The sequence below is a fragment of the Hipposideros armiger genome, unplaced genomic scaffold (assembly GCF_001890085.2).
Source record: "Hipposideros armiger isolate ML-2016 unplaced genomic scaffold, ASM189008v1 scaffold_1531, whole genome shotgun sequence".
Taxonomy (NCBI): domain Eukaryota; kingdom Metazoa; phylum Chordata; class Mammalia; order Chiroptera; family Hipposideridae; genus Hipposideros; species Hipposideros armiger.
The window spans coordinates 128,299-153,082 of NW_017732881.1; the positions used below are offsets into that span (position 1 = coordinate 128,299).

The 24,784-nt window shown below is 49.5% G+C and overlaps 3 protein-coding genes across 4 annotated transcripts; all 3 read right to left on the minus strand.

Annotated features, from left to right (window-relative positions):
* Positions 1-240: 240 nt before the first annotated feature.
* Positions 241-4,078, minus strand: LIM2 (lens intrinsic membrane protein 2). Its single transcript, XM_019634176.1, has 5 exons — positions 3,865-4,078; positions 3,284-3,464; positions 1,836-1,985; positions 706-840; positions 241-506 (listed from the first exon to the last, which is right to left on the minus strand). The coding sequence occupies exons 2-5, from the start codon at positions 3,456-3,458 to the stop codon at positions 445-447; spliced, it is 522 nt and encodes a 173-aa protein (XP_019489721.1). The 5' UTR covers positions 3,459-3,464; positions 3,865-4,078; the 3' UTR covers positions 241-444.
* Positions 4,079-4,427: 349 nt separating this feature from the next.
* CUNH19orf84 (chromosome unknown C19orf84 homolog) lies at positions 4,428-6,197 on the minus strand. Its single transcript, XM_019634177.1, has 2 exons — positions 6,120-6,197; positions 4,428-5,432 (listed from the first exon to the last, which is right to left on the minus strand). Exons 1-2 carry the CDS (start codon positions 6,152-6,154, stop codon positions 4,895-4,897), a joined length of 573 nt encoding a protein of 190 aa, XP_019489722.1. The 5' UTR covers positions 6,155-6,197; the 3' UTR covers positions 4,428-4,894.
* A 10,994-nt stretch (positions 6,198-17,191) lies between these two features.
* On the minus strand, positions 17,192-24,632 carry SIGLEC10 (sialic acid binding Ig like lectin 10). Of its 2 annotated transcripts, XM_019634169.1 has the most exons (12): positions 24,286-24,632; positions 23,830-24,207; positions 23,407-23,691; positions 23,086-23,133; positions 22,687-22,950; positions 21,489-21,536; positions 21,099-21,356; positions 20,722-21,006; positions 20,304-20,406; positions 20,089-20,218; positions 18,599-18,681; positions 17,192-18,533 (listed from the first exon to the last, which is right to left on the minus strand). In XM_019634169.1, exons 1-12 carry the CDS (start codon positions 24,320-24,322, stop codon positions 18,146-18,148), a joined length of 2,307 nt encoding a protein of 768 aa, XP_019489714.1. In that variant the 5' UTR covers positions 24,323-24,632; the 3' UTR covers positions 17,192-18,145. The 2 variants fall into 2 exon arrangements, with proteins under 2 accessions (XP_019489714.1, XP_019489715.1); XM_019634170.1 differs by lacking the exon at positions 18,599-18,681 and having other exon boundaries at positions 18,177-18,533.
* Between the last annotated feature and the right edge of the window lie 152 nt (positions 24,633-24,784).

The following is a 24,784-nucleotide window of genomic DNA, read 5'->3' on the forward strand; positions in this document are numbered from 1 at the left end:
GTCCTCTGGGTGGGGGCTGGGTGATTTATCTCTGTCCCTATGCCTACAGAAATAACAGATTGAGCCACCACAACAACCCCCTCCACCCCACCCCATCCACCACACTCACCCCAACCCCTCAGGGTCACACTATAATAGTTTCACATCAGTTTTATTAGACTTCAAAAAATCATTCTAATGGATATTCCATTTCTCAAACACCCCTCCCCTCCCAACAGGTGGGGCCTTGAGTCTTCTCAACTCCCTCCCACCAAACCCCATTCTCCCTTCTTCCCCCACTGGACTCGGGATTCAGGAGCCCCCACCCAGAGTCCAGGACTGAGCCCCCTCATGCCCCCAGGAGCCAGGGTTTCAGGCCTCTAGACTCTACCCCTCCTCTTCTCCCCTGCTTCCTCTCCCTCGTTTTAACTTCCAGGAGAAGTTAGTTGGTGGATACATTTGGGCTCAGCGGGGCGTGGACGGGCGGCGACATTCATGCATCCGGTAGGCACACATGTAGAAAATTCCTGTGCGAGAAAAGATCCCACTGGACGTCCCCCCAAGCTCCCGCCCCAGCACTTTCTTTCTCTCTGGGTGTCCGCAGGGCCTGGAGTCTGCCTTCTGGCTCGGTGCTGGGGGACCGTGTGGGACACCTATCATCTCCCCCTCTGAAGTGTTGCCCGCTCTGCCCCAGACACCGCCCTTCCCACCATCAAGCCCCTGTACCTGCGAAGAAGGTCATGAGCAAGGCCACCCAGCCCAGGATGTAAGACCAGGAAAAGCGCCAGTCCCCAAAGCGGCGACCCAGGAAGCTGACAGTGACTCCAGTGTAAATGGCCAAGGCCAGCAGGATGAAAAAGGCTGGGGAGAAGAGGGTGTGTGGGTGGGAGTAAGGGTGGGGGTTGGGTGTGGAGATGGGGTGGGCCTGAGATTGAGGCAAGGGGTGAGGTGGAGTGGGTGGAGGTGGGAATAAGGGTGAGGACATTGAGTTGAAAGTGCAAGTAAAGATGGACAGGGAGTGGGGATGGGGTAGGGACGGGCAGGATCCGACTGGTCTTTGTCTCTGGTTCCTGGGAGGTTGGCGCTAAATCCTTGTAATTTCCCGAGAGTGTCTTTGCTATTCTGGGGCCTCTGGTTTCACACCTGTTGTTGAGCTGAGATGACTCAGAATGGTAGCTGGTCACCAGAAAGACCAACAACGGAATAGAGAGTTGAGCTTCGTGCCAGCAGGTATCAGCCCCTCTGGGGAGGGGAGTGTGACTGGAGACTTGAGTGCAGTCCCCTGGTCAATGATTCAATATGAAGCTCCAGTAAAAACTCTGGATGATGGAACGCACTGAAGCATCCTGGACATGCTGGGAGGGTGACAGAGCCTCTCAGGCTTCTCCCTCTCCATCCGTTTATTTGGCTAGTCTTGAGTTGATCCTTCATAATAAAACTGGGATTATCGGTATAGTGCTTTCCTGAGTTCTGTGAGTTGTCCTAGCAAATTTTCAAACCTGAGTGGGTCCTGGGAACCCTCGAATTTGTAGCCCGTTGGCCAAAAGTGCAGGTGGCCTGGGGACTCTACTTGCAGCTGAAGTAGGGGCAGGTTTTTTGGGAATCATTCCCTTACACCTGTGGGATCTGATGCTGGCTCCGGGAGGTAATGCCAGAACTGAACTGCAGTGTTGGAATAGGTGGAATTAGAAATAGTCTTGGAGGTGGTATTGGGCGTGGGGTTGGCATTAGGGTGGGAATAAAGCTGAGAGTGAGGAGGAGTCAGAGATAAGAGTGGTGTTGGAAGTGGGGCTGGATTGGGCTTAGAGATTGGCAGGGAGTAGGGAGAGAGTTAGGGAAAGAGTGGGTCTACTCACTGGAGGCAAAAAACATGATGCTAGCAGAGAAGGGCCTGGAGACACGGGTGAAGGTGGGCTGCTGAGTGAAGGCCAGGATGCCCATGATGATGCCAGAGGTGGCACACAGGGAGGACAGGATCATGAAGGCACGGGTGGCATTCCAGTACGCTGTGAGAGCACCCCATAGTCACTCCCATGCCTCCGCTGCCCTCAGTGCTGAAGGCTGCTACCTCTGAGGGCGGGAATGCCTTGCCACTCTCCATGTCCCTGACCCAGTTCCTCCCTCCCCCCTCTGCAAATGCCCTCCTCATCACCTGGCAAACTCCTATTCATCCTCCAAAGCCCAACTCCCAACTCCCCTTTTCCAGAAAACATCCCTTTGCCCCTCATTCCCTGCTCTATGTTGTGATTCTTTGTCTGCCTCCCCCTCTAGCCTGATTGCTCCCTGAGGACAGGAACTGGGTTGATTCTATGTCACGGATACCTCCAGCACAGGTTTGCTCTGCACATGGGCTTAGAGAAATATTTGTTGGATGAATGAATGAATGCTGATTCCCCGTATTTTCCTGCTAATCATTCTTTATCCTCTCTCCCATTGCTCTGTTTCATTTCCTTTATACCACTTGCCCATATCTGAAAATGTCCTATTTATTTATTCATTTTAAACTTGTTTTTGATGTCTGTCTCTCCCCACTGGAGTCTCATCTCTGTGAGGACAAGGCCTTGCTTTCCCATTCACTGCTATATCCCAGTACCTAGTGCCTAGCACATAATAGCTGCTCAATAAACATGTTGAATGAATAGATGTTGAGCACTGGGGATCAGTCTTCTCTCTTTCTATTAAATATATATTGTGTGATATAGATATAGTATATTACATAATAGATATTATATATATACTATACATATATAATATGTAATATACATATACATGTATATAATATAGATTGTAAGAGCCCTATACAGGAAGTACTACTCATCCCCATTTTTATAATATATAGTAATATATACATATATGCACATATGTATATGTGTGTGTGTGTATTTGTGTGTGTGTGTGTTTGTAGTAAATGGCCTGGCACATAGCAAGTAATAAAAAAAATACCTCATTCAGTATTTAGCAAATTTAGGCTCCATCTTGCTTCTGTATCCCCCAGTAGCTACATAGTAAATATTTAGAAAATGCTATTCCAGCAACCCCAGTCCCACCCACCCTAACCTGACTTCTATTTTGTGCCAAGAGATGTCACCTCTCCCTACTTAATCCCTCAATCAGTACATCCTGTCACTGTACTAGGAAGAAATCCCAGCTCTGCCCCTTCCATGCTGAGGGACCTTGGGTTGGTCCTTTTCTCTCTCTGAGTCACAGGGTTCTCCATCTGCAAAACAGGTGGCCCTTCAGCTGTGAGGTTCTGCCCTGCAGGGCTCTGACCAAGCACAGCCCAGGCCCTGCCCCAGAGCCTCACCGATGCTCTCCGTCTGCAGGTAGCACTTGCTACCCAGGCAATACCGCCATAAGCCCTGGTGGGCAAAGGACCCTGACAGCCGGTACTGCATCCAGTGGTCTGTGGCTGTGGCCACCACCAGGAGAATGGTCCCCACCCAGGCACAGAAGAGGCCGCCACTCATGAAGCTGTACATGGTGATCTGTGGGGAAGGAAAGAGATGGGGTCAGGAGCTGGACGCCTGGGTCCTGCAGGAGGAAGGGGCTCGGGGCCTGGGCTCCTGGGGCCTGGGGGAGGAGGGGCTGAGGGTCTGGAGTCCTAAGTCTGAGAGAAGAGGGATTGAAGCCCTAGACCCTTAGGTCCTGGAGGAGAAAGGGGCTGGGAGCCTGGACTTCCAGGTCCTAGCTCAGGAGGTGGGCTGGGCGCTGGGACACCAAGTCCTTTAGAAGATAGGGACTGGGCACCTGGACTCCCAAGTCCTAGGTGGGGAGGAGGCTAGGAGCTGGGACCCCATCATTTCCCTGGGATAGAAAGGAGCTGGATGACTGCAGGCCTAAGTCTTGGGGGAGGAAGGGGTGACAGGACCCATGCCTGGTCCCTACCTGAATGGCAGAGCCTGTCCTGAGCCCTCCGTTTGCCTCGGCCCCTCTGTGCAGACTGAGCCGAGCCAGCTTGCTGGCCTCTTTGCTCCCTGGGTCCCCCAAATCCCTTAAGCCTCCCCACACAATGGCCCCAGGGCCCAGCAGCTTCCAGCAGGCAGAAGTGCAGCGGTGGCAGAGGCCCCAAATGGAATTTGCTGAAGCAGGGATCCAGGCGCTCTCTCCCTGCAGCCCCTGACCCTACTGGCCTCTCTCTGTGGCCATCCCGACCACCCTTCCACCCTTTCACAGGCCTCACTCACAGCACCCACTGGGTCGGTCTGAGCTGCGTAAGCACACACACACACACACACACACACACACACACAAGACATAAGAACAGCCATCCATTTATTGCTCAATCAGGGCAGGAAACGGCGTGGTGTCTGGATATATTCGGCCTGTGGGGTTCTTTGCGGGGGGTGGGGGGTCACAGGGCATGCAGAGGCTGGGACTGAAACATGAAAGCGGTTGAGGACGCGATGGGGCTGGCCGGGGTGAAAGTTGGCTGGGTTTGGGACCGCGTTTGGGTGAAGGGTCAGGATTGGGTTGGCCTGAGGCAGGTGGGGAGTGAGGATGAAGCAGCTAGGAATGAGGTGGGCTAAGGTGGAGACGGCAATGAACGGTATTGGGAATACGGCACTGAGAGCGGGGGGGTGGGATGAGGGCTGCCCAGGCACGTGGGAATGGCTGTGGGGTTAAGAATGGGGTCGGGATGGGGTTGGAGGAGCCCCTGGGGTTGAGAACGAGGAGAGGGTTGTCCGCTATAGCTGGGGTCAGAATGGGGAGAGTCATAGGGTGTGAGGTTTAAGGCTTTCTCTGGCTTGGAATCCTAAATCAGGTCCAGATTTCGCCAGCGGACTCAGGCCCCACTCCTAAAGCCATGGTTTTGGGGGAAGAAGGATGGGAGCTGGGTGCTTCTTAGGGTATTTCTGACAGGACTGACATTGCTCTCGGCTCCAGGAAAACCCCGAACCCATCCTCCCCCAGAGTCCTAGTATTCAGCATCCCAGTCCTCAGCCACAGGGGACGGGTCCAGAGGTGGCTCCGGACCTTGCACGTCCTTCTTCCCATCCTGGGCAGGCGTTGGTAGGGGTGATGGCGGTGTCTTCAGCAGGGTTCTGGGGCCAGCCCCAGAGTCCCCTGACCAGCCCTTCTCTGGCTGCTCAGCCCTCCCAGGTCCCCATGGCCTCTGGCCCCGGCCCCGGCCCCGGCCCCGGCCTGGCCTGCGTGGGACTTCCCAGCCCCCACGTCCCCTGGATGGCCTCTTGGTGGTGCCCGGGTGGGTGCAGCTTGACTGAGGGTTGCAGGGGCAGGAGGCCAAGGACTGTTGAAGGGTGTATGCCCCCAGCAGGGCACTGTGCAGAAGGTAGGAGAGGGCGTCCAGACGGATGGGGACGGTGACAGAGGCCAGGCTCTCAGGGAGCCCCAGGTGGGCTGGATCTGGGGTGCCCAAGAGAGAAGGTGACAGGGCTGGGAAAGGCAGAGGGGGCCACGATGCAGTCCCAGGTGATGGCAGGGACAGGCTGTTCCTAGAATGACAAGAGAATCAAGTCAGCAGTTCTCATCATCTGCTTATATCTTTCCTAGTACAGCCTGGCTGCCTCTGTGCTTCTCCCCGAGTCCATTTCTCTCCGTCCTGCATTCTGCGTCCCCATCTTCTGCCCTCTCACCCTTCTCCCCACCCGTCTCCTTCCACATGCCTGTTTCTTCCCATCTCTCTTTACAGAGAGACAGGCAGCTCTGCCAAAACTTCAGCATCAGATGGAACTCCGTTCCAATTCCAGGCTGCCTCGCTTGCTCATGGTGTGTCTGTGGCCAAATCACTTTCCCACTCTGAGCCTTAATTTTTCATACCAAAAGATGGCCTTTGATGGTATCAAAGGTGCCTATTAAAGGGCTGGGGCTGGGAAGCGTTCAAGAAATGGAGACAATTACTATTATTTCTCCAGCCCTACCACTGTTCCTCGCATCTTCCATTCTCCTGGTTCTTGAAATTTCTCTGTCCCTCGAATATCTGTTCTAGCTCTCTGTCTAGTTCTAAGTATCTCGCTCAACTCTGTCACCAAGATCCCCTAAGATTCTGTCTATATAATGATAACTGAGACTTTTTTTTTCCGCTGATATTTTTCTGGCTTTGTCCACCACTCTCTGATTTTCTCTGTCCCCTCCTTTCTCTGGGTCTCTGTCCTCCGCGCAGGAGGTTGTGAGTCTCTCACCCCTCAGGCCCAGTGTCTTCCTTTTGCTGTTCCATCTTCACAGGGCTCTCTCAAGTCTCTTCTAGCACGTTCCACCGATTTCTTCAAGGCCCAGGGAGGCGGAAGGGGTCGGAAAGAAAGTGGGCGGGTCTTTGGCAGAAATGGGGCGTGGCCTGTAGAGCGTGAGTCGCCGTGTTAAAGAGTGGCAGGTGGGTTCGTGGGAGCTAGTTCCACAACCCCACTCAGCTCAGGACACAGCGCCCACCTCCCCCATACCTAGAAGTCTGGGCCCCCAGCTCCTCCTCCCTCAGACTCAGGAGTCAGGACCCCCAGTCCCTCCTCTCTCTCCATAGGTATTCCTGTTTTCTGGGGGCCTGATGGTGTTCTTTAGGACTAAAGGGATATTTAGACAGGGAAATCTGGATGTCTGAACCCTCCCAAGGGTAGAGAGGTTAGTAGATGAGCTGGGAATCTTAGGGGTTGGATTCCATTATAAGCTCTATCTCTGACTTACTCTGTGACCTTAAGTCTATGCTTCGTTTTCCCCATCTGAGAAATGGGGCTACTATTACCTTCCAGGTTCTTGGGAGGTTTAAAGGATACCACGTGTGTAAAGTCGTCAACACAGAATCTGAACTGTAATTAGTCTCAACAAATGAGAGTCACTTATCGTTATTGCTGATGGCATTTTATTAAGAAGCAATAGTCATTCTTATATCCATTCATTTAAGAAATACACATTCAGTGTCTGTCCTGTGCTAGGCTGGGCACTGGGGATGTAACTCAGGACAAGATAGATGTAGACCCTACTCCTATGGAATTTACATGTGGCAGAAAGAGACAGATAAGACACAAACAATACATTTCCTATAAGTGCTGTGAAGATGTGAAGTCAGGGCTAAAGGGATATAGAGGCACAGGGGCAGTTGTCTTAGATAAGGTGGTTATGGAAGGATCGGAAGACCTGGAACTTGAGTCTTCCCAGCGAAGGGAACAGCAAATGCGAAGGTTTGAGGGTGGAATTAATTCAGTGTTTGAGGCATTGGGCAGAATGAGCTAGGAAGAGAGGAATAGATCTTTTTTTTTTTTTAATAAATTGTTTATTTTCAAATTCTTGTAAACGTTTAAAATTCTTGAAAAGTTACTAAGTACAGAGTTACCATATACTCCTCACCGAGCTTCCTTAATGTTATCTTCTTACATTGTGGAGCATTTGTCACAAGTAAGAAACCAACATGACTGTTAACTAACTAAACTCCAGGCTGTATTTGGATTTTGCCAATATTTACACTCATGGTGTTTGGTTTTTTTTTGCCTTCTGTTCCAGAATCCAGGGAAGAATACCATTCAGTCATGAGATCTCCTTTGTCTTCTCCGGTCTGGGGCAGTTTCTGTCTTTCCTTGTTTTTCACAACCTTGATGTTCTTGAGAAATATTAACTAGTCAGCTATTTTATAAAATAGAGACCTGTTTCAATTCATAATTCTAACTCATTTAATCCTCATTTCAAAGAGGATCAAATTGTGCCTCAGAGAGGTTAAGTTGACTCAGGGCACAACTGAAATTTGAACCCCGGGCAGCCTGGCTCCAGAGTCTGTGCTTTTAAGGGGGACACAAGTAGAAGCCAGATTGCAGGGGACCTTGTAGGCCACAGTAAAGACTTTGGAAGCTTTTTCTTTTTTAACTTCTAAAACATTGAGATGACTTTGAACATTTGAAAGCAGAGATGTGACATAATTTGATTTATGTTTTATGAAGAGCACTGTGTCGGCAGTTTGGAGAATGGATTGCAGTGGAAAGCAAGAGTGGACACATGGGAGCCCAGGGAGGAAGCTGCTATGGTCCAGGCAAGGGGTGGTAGTGACACCAAAGAAAGTGGGATTAGTAGGGATGGGAATGAATTTCAGATGGACAGCTGACCCTTGAACAACATGGGTTTGAACTGCAAGCATTCGCTTATATGCAGATTTTTTTCAATAAATACATACAGCCCATAAATGCATTTTCTCTTCCATATGATTTTCTTAATAACCTTTTCTTTTTTCTGGCTCACTTTACTGTAAGAATACAGTATATAATACATATAACATGCAATGTATGTGTCAATCTACTGTTTGTGTTTTCCGAAAGGCTTCTGGTCAACAGTTTGGATCCAACTGCGCAGGGATCCAAACCCTAACACCCACAGTGTTCAAGAGTCAACTGTATTTTGGAGGAAGAACTATCAGGACTTGCTGAAAGGCTGCTGGGGGTGGGTAATGAGGAAATACTGATGCAAAGTTTTCAACCTGGGCAGTCCTTTTGAACATGAATCTTCTTTTGAGAGGTTTACAACAACATCCCATTTTAAGGATGAGAAATCCCAGATACTAGCTTTCACTTTCTGAGTTCTCTTGAATCCAGGCCCTTTGCTGGATGATGCTGGTGACACCAAAATGATGCAAAGCTAGTACCTGCCCTCCAAGGGCTCTCAGTCTTGAGGGGTGGGGGGGCAGACACAGAGATGGACAGTAACATTCCAGGGTAATCATGTAACTAGAGGCCCAAATAAGTCTGGGGCTCCTGCTGCCTGCACTGCTCAGCCACTAGATCGACACAGGAGTTGGGTCACAGAAAAAGCATTTATTATCAGAGCACCGGTGGTCTGAGAAGGCAGCTGGTTAACACCTCCAAAAACTGCCTTAACATTCTCAGACCGGCTGGGGGTTTTAAGGAAAAATCAGGGCACTCTCCCAGAGGCTGCAAGATGGTGCCAGAAGTCTGTTCTCCTTTCATGATGCCCTCCTCTGCCATCATATCTGTTGTGGCACCAGTATCCCGGAACAGTGGAAGAGAAACCTAGGGAAAATGTTAAGCGATGGTTTGTGATTAGCAACCATCTACAAGGTGATCTTCTATGATAAGGAGCTGGAATGGAACCCAGACAGGGCATCCCGGAGGCATTCTGAGAACAAGGGGGCCCAGCTGGGCCCTGCTTCAATCAGAGCCAGGACACAAGGAGGAACAGGAGCAGTGAGTGCCCTAACCTGGGAAAACACTGCTGCCTGCAGGCAAGGGGTGGAGCGTGTGGTCAGGGAGGAGTTTCTAGAGGAGGTGGCCCAGTGAGCAAAGGCCAGGTCACTGGAATCTAAAGATTTTTATCAAGAAAGCAAACTTTCCTTTCCTGGCGACTGTGATTAGGATCTGGGTCCCTAGATTTTTAGTCTGGGTCTATGTGTCCCAGCTTATGTCCAGATAGGGTTTGGAAAATGAGGGTTTGAATCCCTGCTCCGCTATTTACCAGTGCAAGCTGCTGAAATGTTTTGAGTCTCCGTTTCTTGACGAGACAGCGCTGACTGCTCGATTACGGCGTGATGGGAATGCTCCTTGTTTTGTTGTGTTATTGTTTCTCCTGTTTCTGCGATGAAGGTCCGACCTCCTCATTTACCACGTACCTGGCCCTTTAAGGACCCCCTCCCACGCCAGGAGGGCGGAGGAGGGATCTTGCGTCTCTAAGGAAATGCCTTTTTTATTCAGCTTCCAAAATTGACAGGCAAGTACTGAAAAGTGACCAATCAACTGCTGCGGCGGGGGGGAGGTGAAGCGGGATTGCTCTGAGCCCCGCCCAGTCCTTGATAGTTAGCGAAGCGCGAGACTTCATTCGCGGCTCTGATTGGTGGATGAGCTTCCGTTTGTAACTGACATTTTTTTGTTCCGGCCTCTCTCGGTGTGGTTGCCCGTGCTCGATAAGGGTGGCGTCGGCTGCGTCCGGGGAGACCCAGCCCAGACCTAGAGATCCGAGCGAAGCTGGGAGATGACAAGGGGCCCTGGGCTGAGAGGGAAATCCCGCCTGGGGGTCTTCTTGCCCACCAGTGAGTCCCATTGCCCCATCCCCGCCTTAAAACCCTTCCTTTCCCTGCCTCCCCCCGCCCCCCAACACACACAGACACACGCCTCAGACCATCGCCCCCTCAACACACACACACATGCCTATGCCTCAGACCATCAGAGTCCAAAGATTCGACCCACAGGGCTCACGGATTCCCACAAGTCCCCGTCCCGGAGACTCTGGGGGCCCTGCTGTCTCCCTTGAGCTGTACCCTTCCCTGACCTCGCCTTATGCACCTCATCTTTTGGCTGTTCCTGATATGAAGACTTTATAATAAAACTGTAATCATATGTATAGCGCTTTCCTGATGTGAGTCATTGTAGTGAATTACTGAACATGAGGTCATGGAAACCCCTGAATTTGTAGTTGGTCAGAAGTGTTGGTGGCCTGCGATCTCTGAGCTCGTGGCTGGTGGCTGAAGTGGGAACGGAGGTAGTGCTGCCCAAGTTCCACAGTACAGCGTGGTTAGGATGTATGAGTCAAGTGGATACCAAGGAGATTAGTTGGGCCTCAGCCGTCTAGAAGACATCTTACCCAAAAGGGCAACGAGAGGCCATGTGGCATCTGCTAGTGGTTGAATTGGAGGTGTCGGCGAAATAATAGAAAACGTATATATTGGTCTTGGCCACAGGTTCCTGGCACAGAGCTCCTGAAACCCTTGGAATCTCCTGAGTGAGAGGAATGTCTTTTGTTCTAATGAGGTGACTGGGTGATCTCCTGGATGGGGGCTGGTCACCAAAATGACCAAGCCATGATTAGAAGCTTGGACCTTTCTGTCCTCCAGGAAAGGGAGAGGGGCTGGAAATGGAGTTAATGCCTATGTGATGAGGCCTCCTTAAAAATCCCCAAAATATGAAGTTTGGGGAGCTTCCGGATTAGTGAACTCATGAAGGTGCTGGGAGGGAGATGCATGTGGTGAGAGCACGGAAGTTCTGCACCCTTTCCCCATACCTTGCCCTATGCATCGCTTCCATCTGGCGGTTCCTGAATTATATCCTCTTATAATAATCCAGTAAGTGTAAGTAAGGGTTTTCTTGAATTCTGTTAGCCATTCTAGCAAATTATTGAACCCGAGGAAGTTGTGTTACCAGAGAGCAGGTCCTTCTTGGCGCTTTGTCCAGGCTCTTGGCTTCTCCAACAAAAAAACTGAATGAGACAGAGGTAAAGTGGTGAAAGAGAAGTTTATTAGAAGAGATAGTATGCGCCAAAGAAATAGGAGCAGGCCCAAGCAGTAGAGAGTGGCTCCAGGGCCATTATTAGAGGAGAAAGTACACTCCAAAGAGTTTGGAGTGGGCCAAGCAAAAGAAGGAGCTCAAAAGGCACTGACTGGCCAGGACTTGGAGTTTTTATCCTTCTTTTCTCTAGAATGGGTTGTGCCTCCCTGGGCGTGAGACCACTTGATTGACACCTGTGATTGACAAGAGGCTAAGCCTATTACCTCATCTTTTTAGACTGTGCATGTTCCTTCCCAGAGTTCAGTCTGTTATAATGATATTAATGAACTTCTGGGCATATGTATGATATTGTAATGATGGTATAATGAGGTCCAGGTGAAATGAAGGTCATTGTGGTCTTGATTGCACAGGTGTGTGACTGGTCTACTCTAGTTGGGTATTTTGTACCCATTTGTTTCCTCATAGAGGTAGGTAATTATAGTGAGAAGGGGAAGTTTTGGGCAGAGAGGGGGTCTTTTGGGCGGTTGCATTCTGTGGGTTGTGTTGGACGTGCAGAAATGCAGAGACCCAATGCCTGTCTCTAAATGCCTGCCTTGTTTTCCCCTTGAAGGACATGAGTCCCTACAAAATCTCTATGGGAAGTTGAGGGACAAGAGGTCTTTTCTTCTGTATCTGGGCAGGGGTGTAGAGCTGTCCCTGCCTATTGGGGGATTCATGGAACTCTTGCCCTATCTGATCTTAGATGAGAGGAAAGGGTCTGGAGATCTGCCTGGAAGACTGCATTGGCTTCTTTGGTTGGGACTGGCAGTCTTGCTGGGGCATCATCTGTATCCCTAAGGTCCCCGAATGAGGAAAAATAGATTTTAATTAATAAATTTAAAAGTGTTGGCTTAAAGAGCAGAGCTCAAAGTATTGATGCGAGGTGGCTACATGATGGAAAATCTATCCGCTCTATGGAGCCTGTGGCCACTTAACCAGTTATTCAGGTGATGTTAATTATTCAGGAGCTGGGCCCAGAACAGGTTGGAAAGAACATTAGGCTTCAATGATTACGATCAACAAGCATAAATCACAAGTTTCAGTGCAATTATCTAAAGCAAGGGGATGGGAGATTTCTATGATTCAGGTTGGAAACAATCTATTATTTATGATTAAGAAACTGATTTGAAAAATTATTATAACCAAGGGCTATGGAGTCAAAACACTAGGAAAAAGAAAACTTAGAGTTTCTATAGTGAGAAGCCCTTTTGTTTGGCCCGTATCATTTGGAACCTCCAATCTTTAGCCGGTCGGTCAGGAGCACATGACTTGTGACTGGCGCCTGAAGTTCGGGAAGGGGCAGTCTTGTATGACTGACCACTAGGTAGATAGTGTCAGAATTGCGGTAAATTTTAGGACACCCAGCTGGTGTCAAAGAATTGTTTGATGTGTGGAAACACATTTGAGGTCAGAAGTGACATGAAGTGTGGTAGCAGTGTGAGAGTAAAGGAGGAATACAAAGGAAGGTTTTTGTCCCTTACAGTGTGGGAGGGGGCACTCCTCTCATGTCAAGAAACAGAGGAGTCCAGAAAGTGTCACTGGGCCCACCCAAATCCTCACACTTTTGCTCCATGAGAGAGCCAGCATTTGGACACCTGCCACACAGAGGGCCAGCAGGGTTAGCCAGAGAAGCTGCTTCAGCCCACAAGAGGCCATAGCTGTAGCCAGTTAGATCTAGAGTCACTTGTTCCCATACCTGTCCCTCTTCTGAGCCCCAGTACTTTGGGAAACTAGGACTTGAAGTGGAAATGGAGAAGAGGTGTGTGAGGGACAACTGGCCTTCCTGTCTTCTCCAAGGAGTCAGGTCTCAGCTTAAACCTCTGCTGAATGCAGAGAGGAGGTGATGGGATTTAAGCCAAGTTTGAGGTGAAGACTTAAGACCAGGTTGAGTTTTAATCAACAGAACTGACTAGAAAGTTACGGAATGTCCAAGACACTGTTAAGGGCTGAGAAAAAGAGTTTTAACAGAACACAACTTAGTCAGCGATTAGAAATATGGAACTGTTGTGTATTTATATTTCCTGTTAATCGTCTCTGATTAACTGATTACAGAGGATATTTGGCAATGCAGAAAGTCTAAGCTGGGTCTTCTGACTCCAGGTACCTATTCGCTTTTGGGTTTTTGTTTGTTTGTTTGTAAATTAAATAATGTTTTTCATCTATACAACACTGCTTTTCCCCAAGAATACTGGATAACGACATCATCCCCACCACCTCCTCGAAGTCCCAAGTCATGATTGCAGAAGTCAGGACCTTAACACACACATTTCCAAGTTCCTGACCCCTGGTCAAACCTGTTGCCTTAGCAACACAATTTTGTAATCTTGGTTTCCCAGGTCAAACCAGCTTGGAAGGATTGCTCTCCTGGCAGAATTTGGAGGTCGAGGGAGAGAAACAGAAGCCCGTCTAGCTTCCTCCCCACTCTAAGCTTATGAAAAGGGATTCATGACCTGCAGTGCTCATCTATTTTAGGACCTGTCTGAGTTTTGGATTTCACTTCTGCTATTTCGCGGTGTGACCTAGTTAAGACCCCGTCCCTCTCTAAGACCCATCTATAACAGGAAGTGGATACCCCAACCACGAGTCTGTAATTCCATTACTCTGTGTACCCTGGCTTCTGGGAGCCAACTTCAGTCCTTGCAGCCAATTCAGTTTTGTTTGTTTGTTTGTTTTAAAGACTTTTATTGGGGAATTGGAGAAGGGGAACAGTGTAGGGGAATTGGGGAAGGGGAACAGCCAAGTTGTTGTCCTTCAATCTTAGTTGCAGACGGTGCAGGTTGCTCAGCTCCAAGTCCAGTTGCCATCCGGCCACCCGGTGGCAACTTGCGGCTGCTCAGCTCAAGGTGCTGTGTTCAATCTTAGTTGCAGGTGGGCATAGCCCACCATCCAATGTGAGAGTCCAACCAGCAACCTTGTCGTTAGGAGCACATGCTCTCACCAGCTGAGCCATTTTGCCTCCTGTTGGCAGCTCAGCGGCAGCTCAGCTCTGGCGCAGCTCACTGGCCCATGTGGGAATTGAACCAGTGACCCTGTTGCTCAGAGCTCGCACTCTTAACCAACTGAGTCACTCGGCCGGCCCCCAATTCAGTTTTTAATTTTATTCAGTACCTGGATGTGCTGGCACATTTGGAAGCAAAACATGTCAGAGTGGGCCTCCTTACTATATCATCAACTACCTGGCAATTACCACATCAAGTTCCTGGCCCAAAGAAGGGAGACGTCCCTGGTCTTTGGACAAAAATTCCCTTAACATTTTGTGAGTATTAGGTGGGATAATATAAGCATTAAGCAACAGTGCCTGCAGTAGGTGCTCAGTATATGTTAGTGTTATAGACATTTTCACAAATAAATAGCTCTGGAATGTGAGAGGGCTTAGCTGAAGTTGATATTATCTCTAAACATCCTCTGTTTTTCTCTCACTCAGGACATCATGACTCAGGACATCAGCCACACACCTCTGCTTATGCTTGGAAAATGTTAACTTGTCCGCTCACAGCTTTTTCCTCTCAGTCTAAGCTGTCACCTTTTGAAATAATGTGCCTTCCCTTCTAAATCTCACCCTGCTTTTTAGCATAATTAAAATTGTATTTATTTATTTTCCCTTTGGCAAAAAAAAATAGAGAGAAAGAAAAGAAAAGAAAAGAAATGTTTATTATCAAATGATATGATTTTTTATATAGAAAATCCTAAATAACTTACAGATGAATTATTTAAAGAGGCAAATTTCACAAGGCTGATCAATACAAGGTTAATGTGCAAAATTCAAGTGTATTTCTATATACCAGAATCAACAAGAAAATGAAATCAAAAGAAATACACCATTTTTAATACAACCAAAAAACATCAAATACCTAGAAAGAAATCTAACAAAAATATGCATGTGTTCTACATGGAAGATTATAAAGCATTATAGAGAAATAAAAATTTAAAGGACACAATTAAATAAGAGAAAATACCATGTAAACTATTGACAGGATTTTATAAAGATGTCAATTGTTCCCAATTAAATAGCATCTTTTAAAAAAAATTGTTTTCCAATTACAGTTGACATACAATTATATTAGTTTCAGGTGTACAACTTAGTGATTAGACATTTATATACCTTACAAAGTGATCACCCAGATAAGTCTAGTACCCACCTGACACCATACATAGTAATTACAATATTATTGACTATATTCCCTATGCTGTACTTTCCATCCCTGGGACTGTTTGTATAACTGGCAATTTGTACTTTAATTCCTTCACCTTTCTCTCATCCTCCCAATCCCCTCCCATCTTGACCTGTTGACTATAAGCTAGATCCTTTAGGTCTCGGCCTCTCCCCAGCCAAGGTAAGTGCCCTGGGTTCAGAGTCCTTTTCACTCATGAGCGCTCCCTTCAGGAGGAATTGTGAAGCACAAGGAAAGCTGTGGTTTTAGAGCCGGCCAGCCAGTTGGGATTCTTGATTCCAGCAATCTCTCCTGGTGCCTTCAGAGAAATTAATTCACTTCTGTGAGCCTCAGATATCTTCACCATGAAGATATTCTTTATCATACACCACAGTTGTTGTTGAAAGAGACAGCTATAAATAGGTGATTCACAATGTGATACCTAGGAGGTGCTTAAAAATACAAATTTCCTGGGCCAGCTGAGTGGCGCGATGGTTAAGAACTGGCTTGGGACGCCAGAGGGCCCCGGTTCGGATCCCACATATGAGGGCCAGTGACACTGCCCTCCACAGCTAAGATGCTGAACAACAGCTCGACCTGGAGCTGGGTCGCCAGTGACAGCGTAGGCTACAGCCCCTGTGGCAGTGGGTTGCCATGGGCTACCATATGTGGCCAGCAGACAGTGTGAGCGGCCAGCAGCCACAGTGAGTGGCCGTCCAGAAGTCGGCGACTGATCTGCCTCGCCCGGGAAAAGCGCAATGATGGTGCCAACTTGGGCCAGTGAAACAACATCCTCCACAACTAGACTAAAGAACAAAACGACAGCAACTTGTCTGTTCCCCTCCCCCAATTCCCCAGCGCTGTTCCCATACCCCCAATTCCCCAGTAAAAATCTTTAAAAAAAAATACAAATTTCCTTCCCCCCTTCCCTTCCTCTTATAATTACACTGCCACTTATGAGTTCTGACAATTAAGTTTATGAACTCATCCTAGAAAAAGTGCTACATACTTCATTGCTGAATATCACTATGGTCACCTTTGAAGTACTCCCCTTGGGAAGCTATGCACCAATGCCAGTGCCTAGTCCACCCTTCAAAACAATTTTGGAACTCTTCTGGAATGGCCATCAGAGCTGTCATTGTATTACTCTTGATGTCCTGAATGTCATCAAAATGTCTTTCTTTCAATATTTCCTTTATCTTCGGGTAAAGAAAGAAGTCATTGGTGGTCAGATCAGGTGAGTAGGGAGAGTGTTCCAGTACAGTTATTTGTTTACTGGCTAAAAACTCCCTCACAAGACAGTGCCATGTGAGCTGGTGTTGTGATGCAAGAGCCATGAATTGTTGGCAAAAAGTTCAAGTCATCTAACTTTTTCACGCAGCCTTTTCAGCACTTCCAAATAGTAAACTTAGTTAACTGTTTGTCCAGTTGGCACAAATTCATAATGAATAATCCCTCTGATATCAAAAAAGGTTAGCAACATCATTGCAACAAGTTCACGAACTTAATTGTCCAACCTTGTATGTACAGTTTGTCACCTGAGAGAACCTTATTTGACCTTTTTTTTATCTATATTTTTTCAGCTTTACTTATAACCTCTTCTGCTTTATTCATACTTTTTTCCAGCTCTTCCTATCTTCCAATTATGTCATTATCACTTTAAAAAACACAAAGAGGTAGGCTGGGTGGCTCAGTTGATTAGAGCACGTGCACTTAACAAGGTTGCCGGTTCGACTCCCTCATGGAATGCTGAGCTGGGCCCCCTCCCCCTGCAACTAGATTGAAAATGGTGACTGGTCTTGGAGCTGAGCTGCATTCTCCACAACTAGATTGAAGGATAACGACTTGACTTGCAGCTGATGGGTCCTGGGAAAAACACAGTTACCCAATAAAAATTTTTTTAAAAAATGCAAAGACCAGCATCTTTTCTGAGTACCCAGTTTTCTGCCTGACAACTGGCAGCCATCCCCCAAGAGGACTGTCCATGAAACAATTAGAACTATGAGCTCTGGGGAAGGACAAAGGGAAAAGACATGCTTTGCTGTGTGAAACAGACTCCTTTTCCTCTGTTTACCAGCTGGTTGGATCAGAACACATTGCCAGTTTGTTCTTCATTCCATTTTGCCAGTGTCCCCGCTCCCATGCCCTCAAGTATTTGCTCTTCCCTAGATTGGGGGTGGACAATGCGTTCATCCTTTACCCCCTCGTGCCTCACACCCTCACTCTGGGAACCTTCCATCTAGACCCACAGATAGTCACGTAGACCTTGGCTGCTTTTGACCCCTTTCTGAACCTCTGCTCCTGTTTCCTCTTCTGTAAAAATAAGTGGGTGAATTTACTTTAGACTAATATCCATAAACTTCTCCTGTAAAGGACCAGACGCTATATATCTAAGGCTTTGCAGGCTGGCAACTCAACTCCACATGAAACCTGCCATAGATGGTGATACATAAAAGAATGGGCTTGTCTGGGCTCCAATAAAACTTTATTAATGAACATCAGCATTTGAATTTTATATTTCCATGCATCACAAAACATTCTTCTTGTCTTGATTTTTTTTCTCCCCAGCTGTTTAAAAGGTTAAAAAAAAATTATTGGCTGACATGCGGAATGAAAATAGGCATAGGACCAGTCTTGACCTGAGAGGTTAGCTTGCTGACCTCACAAAGATGGTTGTTTAACCGTCTTTAAAGGCCCTCCCACCGTTGAGAAACGTGAGACTGTGAGTTATCAGCTAGGGTGGTGCCTGGGTATGTCAGAAGAAAAGTTTATCCTTGTGTATTTAGAGGTCACTCTGAAGATTTGTCAAGCAGTTCAAATGACCCATCCTTGGAGGAGTAGAAGAAAAAGAGACAGATACTTTGCCCTCTTCCTCGTCCTCTCAATGGCCCTGCCTTTCTCTCTAGCCTGGATCCCTGTCCCCACAGCCTGTGGACCCTCAGTGGAACCTGATTTCTGCGTATTCTGAGCCAGTGTCCTTGGACTCCTGGGTCTCCTGTGGTCTGAGGCCTGGGAAGTTGAGGGTAGCATAATGGAGCTCCTCTTCATTGTTCCTTGATTCTGGGGCTTGAGGGGGTGCTTTGGGTCCTGGACCACTGTGGGCAACACAACGTAGCTCCTGGCTGTTCTTAGATTGTGGAGAGTCAGCCTCTGCAGGAGGCATCCGGAAAGGACTGCTTGGTTTGGCATTCCGATTCCCAGCCTAAGGGGAAAATGACATTCATTCATTCATTCATTCATTCATTCAACAAATTCTTGAGTGCCTACCACATGCCAGGCACTGATGGAGGAACTGGGGTTACATCAGGGAGTAAAACGAAGCCTCTGTTCTCGCTGAGCTTACATTCCATCTTGGGGCAGAAACAATAAACACATGTCTGTTATTTAAGCCACCCAATCTGCAGCTTTCTGCTACTGCCACTCTAGCAACTAACACGGGTAACTCCTGTAACCACCACCACCACCAAGATGCAGACGCTCCAACACTACAAACACCTCCCTCTTGCTCACCCTCTCTAGTCCCTCTCATCACCCTTCCAGTCCCAACCCTGGGCAGCTACTAATCTGCTCTCCATCTCTACAGTTTTATCATTTCGAGAGTGTTAGGTACATGAAACCATGCATATGTGACCATTGGAGATGGGCTTTTTTCCTTTTTTTTTTTTTGTTTGTTTCTAAGCTCTATTTAACCGGTTGTATGTATCAATTCTTTGTTCCTTTTTGTTATATTAAAGAGGGTTGATGGACCTATTGGGGTCTTAAATAGATATCATGTACAGAGAAAGAGGCTGGGGTGTGAGGAGCTGAGAAGACCTACAGAAGGTGGCGGTGGTATCCAGGTGAGAGATGTTGGTGCATGGACTAGGGAGGTGGGGAGAGGAGTGGTTTGAATGTGTTTTGAAGGGGATTTGCTGATGGATTGATTGTGGGGTGATAGAGAAGAGAGGCATGGAAGACAACTCTGAGGCTTTAGGCTTGAGCAGCTGGCAGACGTGGTGCTATTTGCTGAGATGGGAGGATGGAGGAGACATAGAAGTATAGTTACTCGTAAGTTTGCTTTTGGACAGGCTTGTTAGACAGCTACATGGAGATGCTGCCTAGACAGCTGGATAGGAGTCTAGAGTTCACAAGTGAGTCTAGAGTTCAGGGGTGAGTCTGGGAGATGTAAATTTTAGAGCCATCAGGGTATAGACAGCCTCTTCTGGAAAATATCCTGCATTTTCTGACACTTACTATGTGCCAGGTACTATTCTAAATGTTTTCCAGGTACAATTTGAGCATATTGAATACCTGGAGAGCTCCTAGGTGGTAGGTACTACTATTTTCCCCATATTATAGTTCAAGAAATTGAGGCACAGAAACGTTTAGTGATTTGCCCAAGAACACACAGCGATGAAAGCAAGAGTAAACCCAGGCAGCCCTGCTCTTAATCACTAGAACATGCTGCCTTTCAATGATATTAATAATTGTTACATCATTAATTATAATTAATAACGCCCCTGGTGGTGGCAATAATGGAATAGCTGCTACGTATTGAGCAAGTGCTACTCCTGAAACCAGCTCTCAAAGGCAGGAGAGGAGGAAATGGAAGGACAGAGTCATTTGGTCAAGTCCTCATAGGTAGTAAGTGCCAAGAGAATGAGGATTTGCATCCCACACCCGTGCTTTCCCTCAGGCAAAGCATGGAGCCGGGCAGGGGAGGAGCCAGTTCAGGAGTCACAGAGAGAAAGAAGAGGCAGCGCCTCTGGGCCACCCACCAGAGGACCGGTGTGAGGGACCACGTTGATGTAATCCAGGATCGTGCTCCTCCTTGCGATCCTGGGCCTCCGAGTCTCTGCCTGGGTCGGAGTCTCTGCCTGGGTCTGTTTCTTCCCCAGCGTCTTCATGCTGAGGAAACGACCCACCTTGCTGTGCTCCCTGGCACCTCCCCTGTCCCCACACCCCACAGCCCCGTCTCCTGCTCCTAACTCACATGACCAGGATGAGGCAGAGGCCAAGGAAGAAGAAGAGGGTGGTGACGCCAATGCCCAGAACTACTCCGTTAGAGAACGCTTCTGAGATGAGTCCCTTTTTATCTGCACGAGGGATAGTCAGACGTCTCTGAGCCTCTGCCATCAACCTGGATTCTCCCACCCACCTACCACCAGGCATGCAGGCTTCCAGCTCCCATTCCAGACATCTTACCTGCAACCCCTTCCTGTCTATTGCTTTAAAACCCAGCTGCATGCACCCCAGGCCCAGGTGTGAGGCCACCCAATTTGTATTTTTTCCTTCTGCACCCCCAGCCACAAGTGCCATGTCCCCATCTCCAGCTCCTGCTCCAACCACAGGACCCTGACCCTGCCTCACTCAGCCCCTGCCTCCGGGGAGCATACAACAGACCCCCTGACCTGGCAGCAGCAGGACAGTGGCGCTCTGGGCCCCGTGGACATTTCCAGCCTCGCAGCTGAGCCTGAGGCTGGAGCTGAGCCCCTTGCTGAGGCTCAGGGAGCTGTTGGCCCAGGGCCCCACTGAGCTGGAGGTGACCTTGAAGGAGGCATTGCTGAGGTTCCCTTCCAGCAACCCCTCCCCCAGTCGCCAGCGCACGGAGGGGGCCGGCTGGGCTCGGGAGGAGCAGCTGCAGTACAGACCCTCCTCCTCCCAGGAGCAGGAGGGTCCCAGCAGCTCTGGGGGGTCTGTGAGGAGGGAGGAGAAGGATCAGCAGTGCCTCTCCCCAACCCAGCACCCAGGTGTCCTGCTCCCAGGGGTTCCTCATCCCCCCACTCACAGTGCACAGAGAGATGCAGAGAGACGTTCTGGGAGCCCAGCAGGTTCCAAGCATGGCAGGTGAATTCTCCTTCATGCTCCATTTGTATCTGAGGCAGCTCCAGGACCTCAGGGTCTGAGGCCTGGGAAGGGTGCAGAATCTGTCCCCCCCGGGCCCAGCTCAGCAAGGCTGGGGGGTTGCTGTGAGTGACACAGAGCAGACGCAGGCTTTGGCCCTCCAGGACTGGGAGGGATGTGCCATTCCTGAGGTTTTCCAGGACTAGGGCAGGGAAGAGGCAGGACAGAGACACAGCTGAGGGCACAGGGACCCTCTTGCATCCTTACATTCCCGGCACCTGGGCCCCCAATTTGGGCACTGAGAGTCCCTGGCTCTTCTGTCCCCCCTTCCTACCTGTCCTGTTGGCTTGGAAAACCATCACTCTCAGGTTCTCGGGGGCATCTGAAACACAGACAGAGCACCAGCTGTAGCCAGGCAGGAGGCTTCACTCTGGGCAAAGGGTCCCTGGAGACAAGTGACAGTGACAAGTGGGGGTTGGGGGGGTGAGGTGGGGGTGGAGGGCTGAATCACCAGCTGACTGTGATTCACCACTGAGTGACACAGACTACCCAAGGGAATAGATGGGTAAGAAAGGTAGCTCCCTGTGTTGCTGTGATTTTTAATAAGAAATATATATTTGGTCTTAGTCCCCAGTTCCAGGCTCAGGGCTTCTGCAACCCTTGGAATTTCCAAGCGATGAGAGCAATAAAGGTGTTTTGATATTCATAACAAACCCTTTTTTTTACCACACATGAGTTTACCTTATTGAGGTGACTTTTGGAAAGCACGGAAGGATGGGGTTGTTGCCAGGGGAACTATCCTTGCGATTGGAGGGTTGGGAATTTCAGTCCCACCCCCTTGGCCTCCCAAAAGGGAAGAAGCTGGAGAGGGAGTTCAGTCATCAATGGCCAAGGATTTAATCAATCATGCCTGTGTAATGAAGCCTCCATATATAAAACCCCAAAGATGGGGTGGAGAGTTTCTGGGTTGGAGATTTAAGTAGAGGGTGCCCCTGGAGAAGGCATGGAAGCTTCGTATGCTTCCATACCTGGCCCTACGCATCTCTTCCGTCTGGCTTACATTCTGAATTACATTCTTTCATAACAAACTGGTAATCTGGTAAATAAAACATTTCTCTGAGTTCCGCGAGCTGCTCTACCTAGCAAATCAGTTGAACCCAAAGAGGGGGGTCACGGAACCTCCCATCTGTAGCCTCTGAACTATAGTCAGAAGCACAGGTGACAACTTGGACTTGAGATTGGTGTCTGAAGTGGGGGGCAGTCTTGTGAGAGTGAGCCCTTAACCTGTGGGATCCGATTCTATCTCCAGGGCGATAGCGTCAGAATTGAGTTGAATTGCAGGACACCGAGCTGGAGTCAGAGAATTGCTTGGGGATGGGGGAGAAAAATACCTACAATAGAATTGGAATCAGAATCCTTAGTCCCCTAAGCCTGGGGTTCCAGGTTCCTTTGAGCTCTGGGACCCTGCCCCCAGCCCCTGCTCCCTCACCCTCTCTCTTCCCTGAAACGGTGGCCCCGCTGGCCACACTCACACTGCACAGAGAGGTTCAGGGTGCGGCTTTGGAAGCCAAGCCTGTTCTCGGCTCTGCAGGTGTAGTGTCCTGAGTCCCCAGGCTTCACCCTGGGCAGCTCCAGCTCCAGGGCTTTGGATCCTGAGGGGTGGGACCAAGAAAGGACCCTGTCCTCCAGGGCCCAGCTCAGGGTGGCAGGGGGTCTGCTGTCAGCAGTACAGAGCAGTCGCAGGTCTTGGCCTTTCTGGGCTTCCAGATATAGGCTGTCTCCCTGGGGCTCCAGGGCTGCAGAGAGGGAGGGACACAGAGAGACAGAGAAAGGGCTGTAGGGACAAACACCATTTCCCCAGCCTCCTGACGCCTTTTCTTCCACCAAAAAGGACTGGCCCAGCCCCACCCTGCCCCACAGGCCCTTGGTACCTGATCCTTTGGCTGGGGAAGTGCTGATCAACAGACCTTTGGGAGCATCTGCAATGAGATTGTGAGCTAGCTCTGGGGAGGATCAGTTTGGTTCCCCATAGTCAGAGAGAACACCCTCAGAGAACAGAAATTGTGACTATCCTCAGGGAAGACAAGCGACAAAGGAGTGACAAAGACATGCTTGCAGAGGGAGGGCCAGATGACATCCACCTCCACACCTTCTCCTTGGACACCCTACCCAGGGCGCCCAGCACTGGCCACCTCTGCCCCTCCCCATCCACAGGGGCTGTTGATCACCCAGACCTTCCCCACCAAACTCACAGGCCACATTAAGGCGGATGGTGTTTTCAGCACTCACGCCCTTTCTGGAGAAATCTACTCGACAGGTGAGGTTGGCGCCGTCATCCTGGGACCTTGGTGTGAAAGTGAGCATGGAGACGTGGGACCTTGTCGGTCTGGTTTCTTGGGAGAAGAGGGCAGCCCCAGTCCAGGAGAAAGTAGGGACTGGACATTGCTCAAAGTCTGAGTCAAACACACAAGTGACTGTCACCTGGTGCCCAGGCTCCAGCATCTCTGGGATGTAGACATCTGGCTTCCGTGTCAAGGCTGGATGAAGAGAGGACACAATGTTAGTCCCCAGATGGGATACTGCAGGGGGTGTCCGCTGGTCCATTCCCCACAGCCCTTCCCAGTATGAGAAGCAGGGGAGGTCTCACCCCATTCCACCTCAAGCCAGTTCCATACCTGTCACATCCAGAGAGAATAGATTTTGCTTGAAATTATATCGCACGTAAGAGCCTCTCTCGACCCGAAAGTAATATGTTGCCCTGTCTCCCATCTGTGCATCTCTGATCAGCAGGGAGCAGCTCTTGTCCTGAGGACTGCCCACGAGCTGGAATCGGCCCTGGGTATTCGTGTCCACCTTTTGAGACTGGTTGTTTGTGGCCACTGGCAGAACAGAGGCGCCCCAAAGTTTGAACCAGTAGCCATAAGCTGGGGTATCTTCACTCCAGTTTCTGTGAGGGTAGGAGAGGGTGCAGGGCACAAGCACACACAGGCCCTCCTGCACCGTCACTTTCTTCTGCACTCTCAGGGAGAATTCTGAGATTGGAACCAGATATCCTGCGGGAGAACAGAGGCTCAAGCTGTAACCCCAGCCCCAGCCCCAACCCAGGCCTCCCTGGCCCTCAGCCCACTCACCGTCGCTTAACATGGCAAACAGCAGCAGCAGGAACATCTCTGCACAGGAGGCACTTGGGTCTGCCCCAAGGCAGGCTCCTTCCCCAGACGCCGTGACTGCCACTGGGCAGGGGCAGAAGGGGAAGCCAGGAGCAGGCGGAAGCTGAGCCTGGGGGACTGGTGCATGAAAATGAGCTTCTGAGCTGAGACCCACGGGAATCTCCCTTTCTCCCCACTCCCCACCCCGACTTTGCCCACTTGGACCCTCAGCCTTTCCTTGGGGGCCCTGCCTGCCGTTGGGCTTGCTGACCTGGTCCCTCCTGAGTCATCTCTGGGGGAGGGAGGGGAAGGCATGTGTTTAACCCTGGTGCCTGGCTGGGGGTGGGTGGAAAGTGGGGGGCTGTCCTGCCAGGCCCCGGGTCACTGCAGAAGCAGAAGTGAAAGTCCACAGTGAGCCCTTTCTACAGGGGCCCCTGAAGATGGAGGTGAGTGCAGCTGAGGGTGGGCTTCCTGCGGGAAG

Excerpts from the sequence above, each read along its gene's own strand:
- SIGLEC10 (XM_019634169.1), bottom strand. The coding sequence starts at position 24,322 with ATGTTCCTGCTGCTGCTGTTTGCCATGTTAAGCGACG. Across the intron at positions 23,134-23,406 it reads CATCCGCCTTAATGTGGCCT|ATGCTCCCAAAGGTCTGTTG; the intron begins GTGAGTTTGGTG and ends ATCTCATTGCAG. Across the intron at positions 22,951-23,085 it reads TTCCCCAGCCAAAGGATCAG|CCCTGGAGCCCCAGGGAGAC; the intron begins GTACCAAGGGCC and ends CCCTCTCTGCAG.
- CUNH19orf84 (XM_019634177.1), bottom strand. The coding sequence starts at position 6,154 with ATGGAACAGCAAAAGGAAGACACTGGGCCTGAGGG. Across the intron at positions 5,433-6,119 it reads GAAGACACTGGGCCTGAGGG|GAACAGCCTGTCCCTGCCAT; the intron begins GTGAGAGACTCA and ends TTGTCATTCTAG.
- LIM2 (XM_019634176.1), bottom strand. The coding sequence starts at position 3,458 with ATGTACAGCTTCATGAGTGGCGGCCTCTTCTGTGCCTGGGTGGGGACC. Across the intron at positions 1,986-3,283 it reads CCTGCAGACGGAGAGCATCG|CGTACTGGAATGCCACCCGT; the intron begins GTGAGGCTCTGG and ends GTGCTCTCACAG. Across the intron at positions 841-1,835 it reads CATCATGTTTTTTGCCTCCA|CCTTTTTCATCCTGCTGGCC; the intron begins GTGAGTAGACCC and ends TCTTCTCCCCAG.